Source organism: Aptenodytes forsteri, unplaced genomic scaffold, assembly GCF_000699145.1.
Source record: "Aptenodytes forsteri isolate BGI_AS27 unplaced genomic scaffold, ASM69914v1 Scaffold108, whole genome shotgun sequence".
Classification (NCBI taxonomy): domain Eukaryota; kingdom Metazoa; phylum Chordata; class Aves; order Sphenisciformes; family Spheniscidae; genus Aptenodytes; species Aptenodytes forsteri.
The window spans coordinates 6,504,167-6,515,672 of NW_008794448.1; the positions used below are offsets into that span (position 1 = coordinate 6,504,167).

At 39.2% G+C, this 11,506-nt stretch overlaps 1 protein-coding gene across 1 annotated transcript in view; it reads right to left on the reverse strand.

The window, feature by feature from the left end:
* The window catches only part of RALGAPA1 (Ral GTPase activating protein catalytic alpha subunit 1), a 128,264-nt gene that overhangs the window by 111,708 nt on the left and 5,050 nt on the right, over nt 1–11,506 (reverse strand). The window contains exons 4-8 of the mRNA XM_019474888.1: nt 10,607–10,664; nt 9,704–9,747; nt 8,556–8,733; nt 6,748–6,863; nt 4,052–4,190 (exon numbers count right to left, since the gene is read on the reverse strand). Of these exons, the coding sequence (XP_019330433.1) occupies nt 4,052–4,190; nt 6,748–6,863; nt 8,556–8,733; nt 9,704–9,747; nt 10,607–10,664 (535 nt within the window). The remainder of the gene's footprint in view (nt 1–4,051; nt 4,191–6,747; nt 6,864–8,555; nt 8,734–9,703; nt 9,748–10,606; nt 10,665–11,506) is intronic.

Genomic DNA, 11,506 nt, shown 5'->3' on the forward strand with positions numbered 1-11,506 from the left:
GGAAAGCAAAGAGCGGGGGGGGGGGGGGGGGGGGGGGAGCGCGAGGAAGCAGCAGGGAGACACAGACGGAGTTTTTAAATTGTACATAATGCACATTTCTGCAGCGACAAGTATCAACAGCCCAGTTCAACTCCAGCCATGTATCAGTCAACTCAACACTGCAAAATGTCATTTCTGGGTTTCACAACCCAAGACGGTGTAGAACAGTTCTGCAATACCAATCATCAATCTGAAGCAGCTACAAAACCTTCAGGTGCAAATGACATTTCTCTGGGAGTGGTGTCCCAACTCTATTCCTAGTTCTAGAAGGGCAAGCATGAGATCTGCTCCGATACAAAAAGTAGATGAAAATTTGTCCGAGGACTGATTATGACATGTGCTGTCAGAACACACCCTGTTGCTGGTGTTTCAGTATCACTATTTTCATCTGGTGACAGCACACCAAAAACACCCCTCAAAAAACCAACAAACAACCAAAAAGGAGGCATGGAAAATGATGGTCCGATCCAGATATGGAGAGTGACAGATTGGACAAAGATGGTATTTCAGCACTGCCTCGACTCTTCTATGGCTTGCAGTACATGAGTTAGAGATACGTTCCATGGTTTTACAGGCCAGAAGGCAGTTCAAAGATACTAACGGTGGGAGTCAAAGAAGATGCAAAGTAGTCATGCTGAAGAATATAAAGTTGTTCCCTGACTATATCTTCCTAATGCAAGGTCAAGAGTTGTTTTAAGGGATCCAGCATAACTTCCGCCAGGTTATGGTATCATAATCCAGGAGGAACAAATCTGGATAGCAGCGAAGAAATGATCAGCTACTATTTAACTTACTTACTTATTTACTTACTACAATTAACTTATTGCAGCCATATATACTTTTAGGCATTTGAAGTGAATACGGCCTACCTGCCAGACTGCTGTAAAGGTTTCCTTGTTAACATTACAAATACACAACACAACATCTAACACCAGCACTGAGGATATCCAAGCTGGTGTATCTCAGTGTCATTTCAACAGCCACATACAAAAGTAGTGATAAACTCATCACAATGCTGCTAAACTGAGGAATGTTTCCAGAACAGACTTTAAAGTTACATCCACTATTTTTAATGGAAGCATTATTTTTAGAGGAAAAAAACTACATGACTCTTGCATACCATCCACCTCAGTAAGTAACAAATGCACAGAATACTTTTTTAAAAGCTTACAGAGAGTTTATTTACTACAAATAAAAAACAGTACATTGTTTTCATTCTGTGGAAAGCAGCAGGCTAGTAAGAAAATTAAAAATTAATATATCTTAAACAGAAGCACATATAACAGCACAATCAGTGAAAAAAGGAAGCAAATGCCTGGTAGCCCAGTATTTAAAGATGCAAAAATCGGTTCTCTCTGGTATCTATTAGCATTCAGCAGGGCGTGAAGGCTGCAATACTGACAGTATTTTCAAAAGAACAAGACATCCAGTAGACATGCAGTAAACATGTCTTTGCAGTACACTGTCTCCTTCTGCAGTTTCACAACATCCTCTCAGAACATCCTCTCTCTCTATTTCCTCTCAACTGTATTATGTGCTGCAGCTGCTTCTCAAATGTATCCTCCTTCAGTCATTTCTTGTATTTTCACATTTCTGTCCATCTTGGAAGTAGGTGTCGAGGCTCCAGATGAGGACACCGACATAAAACCAAAGCAAAACAGGACCTTATTAGATTGACTTAAATAGCACAAAAGGAAATACTCCCTTCCCCCAGCTTTCCATTTTTCCTTTCTGTTTTGGGCTTTTCCCACCCCCCGCCCTTCCCCCTCTGGGAACTTGATGTGAGCTGGTGCCAAAAAGGGCAGGAAGCTGTAGGTGGTGGAAGACATACACAGGGTAGAAAATGAAAAGGCTAGCAAAACCACAGTTATAATGGTGGACACTTGTAGTTTTGACCACGCTTACTTTCTAAGGCAATAAAGGGTTCAAAGGGAATGAAGAGCGGCAGAGAGCTGTAGGACAGCCCACTTTATTGTTTCCCTGTAAATGAAGGAGCCCCTCTAAACGGCTTGGAAATGGCACAGAAAGGCACATTACTATGATGGAAGAAACAATGCCCCTGGAATCTTACTGCCAGATCTGTAGTTCTTTCTAAACAGTTTCTGAAGACTATCTTACAGAATCTAAACAGATGTTAAAAGACATTCAGAACAAAACAAACAAAAAAACCCCCAAAAAACAATCTTATGGGCTCTTCTAAGGCTGTAATATTCAAGGCAGAATTTGGAGGAGGCACAATACTAGCTTCTTGTAACTGGAATGCTTGGTGCTTGTTACTGTAACCAACATACTTATCTGAAAATATGCCCTAACAGAAAGAAAAAAAAAAAAACAAAAAACCCTCAATCCAATATACTATCTCCAGTAAAGCCCTGTATCAATGCTTACTAAAACTACTGTTTTGATTTGTATCTCATGACTTCTCCTAAATTAAACATTACGACCAGTAGCATAAGAACTGTTTTTAGTAGCAGGCTCAGTGCCCAAGTCTGCCCTGTTTTCTGCCCAAATACTGTCAATTTTGTTCAGAACAGGCACAGGATTGTTTTCAAATAGGGTGGGAAGATGCATGCCAGAGAACTACTTCTTAGAGGAGAAAAGACTATTCTACTTACCAGTGTTTCTGTTGCTTTCATCACTGTATTATTCCCAAAATCCTCATCATTGTTGCTGACTTTGCACAGTTTAAGGCACTGACAGTAGTTTTGGAGATCTGTGCACATTTCTCCTTCTTGTTCCCCATTGTCCTCTTCTTTACTAAGGCCTTGGAAGTTTCTTGTTTATGGTTCACAGAAAAAGAGAGGACTACAGTAAGACTTCTGTGGAAGACTCAACCAAGATCTTCATAGAAAAAGAAAATACCGTTTCCACATTTCTTGTTCGAGGATGTCAAGCAGCAGTAGGTTTGCTTTCTCAGCATTGCTTACCATCCCTCTTCTAGCTATTTTGTCACTGAACCTCTTCAGTATCTTCACACAACTCTTGTTCTACTGTTGGTTATGGCTGGATTTATACTGTTTCTTCTCCCCTAGATGAGAAGGTCCACTGTTTGTCTTTCCCAGGAGAACGTGGTTTTGAAACATCCATCTCTGAAGAAAGCCACAATCCAAATACATGTACATGGACTGGCAGAAACTAAGACCCTTTCAACAAACTGCCCTAACAGCTTGATTTTAGAATATGAAATTGTGTCTGGAGATCACTACTAATCCTTGTGAGACGCTGCATCAACAGGTAAGAGGAGCAGTGAGGTGTCTGTACTATTCAAGTAATGAAATGGCAGCTTAAAGCTTGTGTACATGGTATTGCTTTGCAAACAAGAGTCTCGAACTCTGTTGGCTTACAACCAAGATGTGCATGGGTGCATGCAAACCTGAGCTAGCAAAATCAAGATTTGCAAATGATGTTCTAGTTTAGAATGGGCTAAAAACATCTGAGCAAACTCTAGTTAGGTTTGCTTAGCAAACACCTAAAATTCTGCTCTCTATATAGAAAGATATATTCTAGCACCATCAGCTTTAAAGATTGTGTTAAACCCTAGCTTCCTCTATTACAAGCTCTCGACAAAATACAGTTGACACAAAAAACATAACTAACTTTGCCCTGTCTGAACTACGAGCAAGCACCGTATGATCCAAACACTATGATTCTGTACAGATACAGCCAACATCCCCCAAAGAACAGCACAGTAACACCTTTTATCTCAGCAGCAGTAGTTTCTCTTCAGACCACAACTTAAATCAACAACAGAAGTCACATTACAGAACTGTTTTACAAGAACATTTAATTTACCTGAATCACGTTAATATAGCAAGACTGACTCTTAATGAAAGGGTCAGGTGCCTCCACAAACAGAGAACTGAAAACAATAAACAGGAACCATAACATGTTCTTTCATAAGAAATACTTTGAGAGTGTTCTTTATGGGCAACATGACTCAAGCAAAAAACTGCTTTGCTATACTCTCTATTAGAGAAAATGTAATGATTTTATCAGCTGTGCTAACACTTACCAAGTATAGGGTTATACAAGCTGGTCTCCTTACAGATGTTTGGGAAAATAGAAGGTAAGTAGTATTTCTTAAAATTTGAGAATAAAAATGAAAATCCCTTTTCCTGGTTTTCCTTGTTCTTCCATTCTAAACTCTTAACCTTAAAAAAAGAAGTTGGATAAAGTAAACATCTAGAAGTAGAAGAGAAAGATGACTGATGAAATGGCTTCTTTGTAAGTTATTTCTTTGGAACAAAATCATATGCATTTTAATAAACACTTTTAGAAAGATGGAACAGAAACTAGCTAGGAAATGTCAATAAAACAAAAGACTGTTCTCTTCCAAAACGCTGCTTCAAAATGAACTTGAACACATCAAATACTGAAACCAATAGAAATACATCTGCATTAATGGCCATCTTGCCAAGTCAGGGAGTAAACCCAAATTTATTGTTTTTAATAAAACTGGTTTTATATTTCAAAATGTTTTATAAGAAAAGGAAAATTACCCATGCTACTCTGAACATTTGTTTGACAATTTCTTTTAACACATTTCAACTAACAAGTGTCCATATATTCATTATAATAGGTACTTGGATTCATTTGTGCAGTTGGCAATATGAAACTAACAAATCTGTCAACCACAAGCAGCAGAAGATACAACTTCGAAGTTGAGTTACACAAATCTACTTTCACAGATCATGAATATATAATTCAATATAATTCAATAGAATGGGTGACTAATACGTAGAAATTAGTGACAAAGTCCTTTAGCAGAACTTAATATCAAAGAAGTAACTATTCAGCTTGAAATTATCAGTGCCTCAAGAGACTTCACAAAAGACTTTAGCATTCACACAGTGAACAAGTTCTATGACACCTGTCTCAATGACTTATTTAAATTTAAATATAATCCTACCAATTTATTACAGCGAGGGCAGTTGTCTTCAAGAATGTAAGGGGTATTTTTATTCAAAGTGAACAGTCATCATTAAGCTTACCCTACAAATTACAAGTATGATGACCTCTATTCAAACTGGGAGATGCTGGAAGCAACAAAATGAGGTTGCAAACTATTCCAGCACTGCAAGTTCACAGAGTAAGACAGATAAAGAGAAGCCATGAAATGTTTCAGTTTAACATTGGCCATATTTGTGCACTGTCCATCTTCTCTAACACAACCTGCAAAAGTGTGAAGAAAACTTATGGATAGATACCCAGCTGGGTTCTGCTGCACAAGTCTGACCCAGAAGGCAGAACCCTGGAACACCTACAGCATGTCATGCAGTCAAGCAGTTTGCTGGGCATATGACAGCAGAGCAGGCTCAGAAGCAGCATGTGCTAACTGGCCAGCAAATTAATTACATAAAATATAACAGCTAGGCCACAGTTTTTGATAGGAGCTCTTGCCATGCCCTGTCCTAGACATTTGAATTACTGGCTGAGATCACGGAAGTGTCAAAGTACAAAGGGAAGGACATAGCGTGCGCCTGATTTGCACACCATGGACTAGATATTCTTCATTTTCTGTGCACAGTTCAGCTCCATAATCTGCCTTTTAGGTAGCTCAGGATCTGCAAGATCTTATTACCCGGTGTTCACATAGCAATGCCACTAAGCGAGTGTAATCTTAGCAGCGCAGTTACTTTCAAGCAGAACCTAACTCATAAGCTTTGTCAGATCTGAAGTATTCCAAATATGTACGTTTCCCATTGCTTCTCTTTTGAAGAGGTTCACTTGCTCAGCTGTAGCAGTAATCCCAAATTTTCTCTGTGCAGCGTGCTGTATTACACCTGAGCTTACAAGTCTCCTAAAACTAAAGTCCCAGAAAGTACAGTTAAGATACCAACAGGAGTCATGGCACCATCCCTGCAAGACCTGGATAGTAAATATCTTGTTGATCAGGAAAAAAAAAAAAAAACCCAACCACCACAAACCACAACCAAACAAACAAAACCCCACAAGCTCTTGCTCGAAAGCCATCATCTCCGTGTCACGCTCTAAACACCCTGGCGCATTTCTGCTAACCAGAGCTTTCCAGTAGCTCAGAGTGTTTCCATTAAAGAATGGACAGGCTGTATGGTTAATCTACTGTAACAGCAGAAATTCCAGAAAGAGAGCTGGAGGAAAAATATGACCCTAAGCACAGGCACTGGCAGTCCCAGTCTTACAAACAATTGAGTCTGACATCCTATTTCTGTTTGGTTTTGTCAGCTAGCCCGAGTATAAACCTAGGAAAAAGGCCAGCAAAAGTCTGGGACTCATTAAAAGCCCGTATCACAAAACTCCAGTGCTTTCAGTTAGAAGTTTCCCCTTAGTTTGAAAAGCAAAGCCCCTGACTACCACAAAACCCACGTAAGAGCGAGCCCGGTTGATCCTTCCACTGGTTGAAGGCAACAGGGCGGGGAGGGGTAGGTGAAAATGGGAAGGGAGCTGGAATCAGCATTACTGGAAGTGACTGACAAGTCTTGTTTTTCTTGCTGCAATCTGATGCAAGACCCTGTGGTAACAGACCTATGAATCTTCACACAGAAGACAAGTGAAGATTTTCTAGGAGAATTTGCTTTTTACGAAGGACACTTGAGGGAGGGGCAAGGAGAAGGAATGTTTGAAACATTTTTATATACATTTGCAGTGCTACTAGTAAATGTCTTCTTGTAATGGACAAACAGGTGTTAGTTGTTTCATATTTGTTTGCTTGAAAACTACAGAACATACCTGAATTACTATGTATTTCAAAAGTGCTTCTAAGAAATAGCTTGTTAAATCTTCTTGTCCTTTATCTCCTGATTGTGGAGGAACAAGTGGAGTGATTTCCTCTATAGTCACTTGAGCTATTTAAAAAAAAGAAAAAAGCGCATCTAACATTGAGACCATTTCTTCTCATGCATAAATATCTACAAAGTTATGAAAGTAGAAATGTACTGGGGTAAGCAGAGACAGTTACAGGCTAAACAATCCACCCATAGATCAATGAAAATCTGGAAATTTTATCTAATAAACCACCATAGAACTAATTTCTTACATATATAAAAACATAGCAGATAATAGCTGAGTTCTCCCTATGCACCTTGGGAACCTACCTGCCAAGACCCAATTTTTCCAAAAGACGTAATCCATTTCTTTTGGAATTTATGCAAACAATAGTATAACATTTGTGTTGCACAAATGCCAAGTCTTTATTTACATCTCTCACCGTTTTCTTCAATTAGCAGTTGATCAGTTACATTTGTGTTAAGTTTTACTAGCTCTATCATTCCTTTGCCTCTACAGTGAAGCTACTTTGGAGTTTATTTTTCTCTTGTTCCTATAGTTAGATGTTCGCATTTCACTCTTTGCACTCTGCATTTCTATGCTGCCTGCATCCCTTTAGATTTGTTCCTCCTTTCCTTCTGTAGAGATATAACACAAGGTAACTCCAAAACAGGGCTTAAAGTATGTAGCAAACTTTTATCTGCAGAGCTACCCTGCCATGAAATTCATCTGCTAAGTTTCAGTAAATTTAATTACCAGTCAAGGAGACACTGCTTGCTTCTACAAGCAATGCTTTTGTCACCTCTAAAACATTGGATGGAGGTGGAAAAAAAGGCAACAGCGCTTAATGTTCAGAGGAAAAAGCGGTTAGCTTCTTATTCACATTTATGTGAATGCACAGTTTGCACTTATGACCCCATCCAATTGCAATTCATTAATAAATGAGCTTAAAATCCTACTAACGGGAATAAATTGAGTTATGAGGCAAGAGACTCCCCAAAGTAACCAGTATCTGATACTTACTGCTAGACTGAACAGTCAAAGGAAAAACTGTCATAAGAATCATCTTCAGAGAAAAATCATCCTCACTCTATTGTTTAGAGTCAAGATAACAATCTTCACATTTAGGAAAAAAAAAATCTAGAAAGTATAAAAAGCTTATCTCAGAATGCTCAAGCCTTTCCACTGATGCAGACTTTTCTGACCTCAGGTTTTGCAGTTTACAAGGTCCAATTCTTTTGGAAGATTCCGAGCCACAAGAATACCACAGCTTTAATAGCCTGGTCATACACAGACACAGCAGGAAGATCAACCATTTGGCTTTACACATTGCCGTAACAACCACTCATTCCCTTGAAGGCCATGCCAGAAACTGCTTGGTGTAGCTTGCTCCGTAGAGCATGGCCAAAGCCAGTGCAAATGTTCAATACAAGCAGAATCCGCCTGTGCAAGTTTGCAGCAGATGCAGCATCTGCTTGTAATTCTTAAGAAGAATTACATAAAATTGGCCAGTTTATTTTCACCCGCTACGTGTTAAGCTACTATAGCCATACTTTTAAAAACAAAACAAAAAATAACCCACCCTGAAAAACAACAACAAAAAGACAACTTACTATTGGAAGACGACCTGTTAAACTGCCAAGAAACTCATTAACAGCTCCATAATCTCCCTGGGTATATATGTATGTTAGTTCTTTGTTACTTCAACTTGCCTTTTCTGTGCTGAGAATTGAATTACGTAGAGAATTGAGTAATATTATCAAATTACTTACTTTCTTGAACATTAATTGGAGGATTAATGAGATTATCTAGTGTTCGGGGGCCATATTCAGACTGTGGTGATGAAAATCCAGGAATCAAGCAAGAAAACATCCATAATTGTTCTTTACTACAGTTATTTTGAAGTGCTTGCAGCCACAAAAGAAAGAGACGCACGCCCTCTCGCCGTATCTTAAAGGAAAAAAACCCAGAACAAGTTAACTTGTCCCAGAACATACAAAAGCATTTCCATTTGTCCTGGAGGGCAAAGGAGAAGGGGAGTGGTAGAAAAGATGAGAACAGACAGACAGTACAACCACCAGCAATCAGCAGAGCCGAGCTAGTGCATCTGCTGCTCCTGCTGAAATGCAAGGACAACCCTGGCAGTTTCACTGCTGTTTGCCCCACAGAATCTCTTTCACAGGGTTTTCTCCGAAAGAAGAGGAAGAAAATCAACACGTCTAGTCACATGCTTCACTACAGCACTGCAAGATGCCATGTGAATTTTTCAGAAAATACAAAGACCATCATAAAATTTCTAAATGTGTTCGTGAATTATAACAACAGAGTGAGCTTTTTGCAGCAGAAGGACCCGTTCTACCCTTTTCCATTCCTTCAAGAAAGGTGATGGAGTCCTAGAGCAGTCCCTTCCTGGCTCTCACACTGGAGAATTTCAGCACCAGCCAAGCCTGCAGGTGGTTTACAGAGAAGTGGCATGGTTGTTTGCTGCAGTACCAAAACGACATGTTACACTTGGGTGGCTTTTGTCCCATGGTCAACCATTATTACTCTACCCACCAATATGTCTGTTTGGTATAGATAATATCCCACTTCCAAGACAGCCTGAGCCCCAAAACCACAGCCTGAGCCCCAAAACCAGATTCCTTGCCCCTAACAATGAACTGTTGAGGCTTACTTCTGCTTTAATGAAAAATCCTTCAACCCATTTGCACACATTCTTAACTTGGCTACTCTATATAAACACATTACTACTGTAAGTAGTTCTACCGAGGTAAAGCTGATAATTTGAAGTCATTCTTTCATGACGCACAAGTCACGATCTGGTTCTCACTCCTGTGCTGTTACCATAAAAATTCGCCCTTATGTTCTTATTTGCATTTAAGTATTTTAGACAAAAGTAGTATGCAACTTTTTCCAATACCTTTAATGAATTTCCAGTGTGAAGAAGCTTCTTTAAAATCAACCCTAAAAAGAAGGAGGAAAATAATATATATTTTTGTTTGTTTGTTTGTTCTTTATGAAGTAAGATGTCAGAGTTCTCGGTCAGACTTGATAGTAACTTTTAAACAAGTCCTTGGCAATCTCCAATTTAATCTTGGTGAACTTGGTATCCTCAGGCAACTCTCTCAATGCCAGAAGGAAAAAAAAAGATCACCTGTCATAGCTTCCTCATAGCCTGTAACATCTTTCCGCAAGGACTTTTTGGGGTGTGTACATTAAAAGTAAATGATTCTCAAGTCATTAATGTGGATAATATCAGCATTCCCCATTTACAAATACAGACCTCACCCCAATTTTGAAACTTATTACTAAGAGAGAAAAAATTAGGACAAAAAATAATTACAAAGCAACTTTCCACCTGCCCTTGTTCTTTCTCAGCCACTGTTCTATTTCCAGATTCCCAGATTTAATTCTATCTAGAAGAGCATTCATTACACTGGTGGAGTTTTTTGTTTGTTTGTTTGTTTGTTTGTTTGTTTGTTTGTTTGTTTGTTTGTTTGTTTGTTTGTTTGTTTGTTTGTTTGTTTGTTTGTTTGTTTGTTTGTTTGTTTGTTTGTTTGTTTGTTTGTTTGTTTGTTTGTTTGTTTGTTTGTTTGTTTGTTTGTTTGTTTGTTTGTTTGTTTGTTTGTTTGTTTGTTTGTTTGTTTGTTTGTTTGTTTGTTTGTTTGTTTGTTTGTTTGTTTGTTTTTTCTTCCTCTAGTTTGCAAGAGTTTCAAGAACATAATCCCTGTTATGCCACTTAAAGGTTAAGAAAATGAGTAGCACAAACTACTAATAGCTACTAATAAAAAATAAGATTAAAAAAAAAAGAAAATCTACTTACCAATACTATGAAATTGCCATCTCTGATGAATCCTTTCTGGAAGGAGTTGCAAAATTTTCTACAAAAAACAGAACCCAAGGATCTATGTTGCAGATAGCGCTCTCGGAAGACCAAACAGCACTTTCACAAAGGCCACAGATGAGAAGCTGAAGGGTTAACTTAGAAAATTTCCACACTGCTTTCCCTGGAAGCATTACTGTCCTTTCAAGATAATCCCATTCCTAAAGCTAAGAAGCCCAAGGGCTCTTACAGACTGTCTGGCAAGTCCTGCATTGGAGACTTCAGATGTTACTGCAGTTTATCGGGCTCCACTGCCTCTCTGCTGGATATTGCCACTTATAGCATAGGGAGTAGAATGGGATGAGTATGTGTCTCAGTCGCTCTGGTTCACAACAGGTTGTATTAGGTTATTCCACCTTTACAGTGCTTAAGCTAGGATGCTCAGCTGCCAACTTGCCTCTGTGGCACAAGCAAACATTTGCTTCAGCCTTCTCAAGAGAGGGGTGACAAGCTACAGCAAAACAATGAAGAAAAGACCTGAGGCAATAATGGTCTAACACCCGTCCAGCTAGATTGGAAGATGATCATCTTCAGATGGCAAGAAACAGAGCAAAGTCAGTGACAGAGGCAGTGAAAAATCTATTATGCAGCACTTCAACGTTTAAGCTAAGGCATTAGCAACTTGTAAATGGTGAAGAGGGCTTTAAACTAGAGATGCCAGGGGAGGGGAACCTCAATCCATCACACTCCTACCAGTTTGATGCCAGGGCCAGCAATAGATGCCCAGAGCCTGGAGAAGGAACACAGGTCAGCAGGAGAGCGCCTGAAGAGCAGCACAAAGGAACTCCAGCCGGTAAGACACCTTCATCGGGGGCCCAACTTAAATGCCTCTGTGCAAAC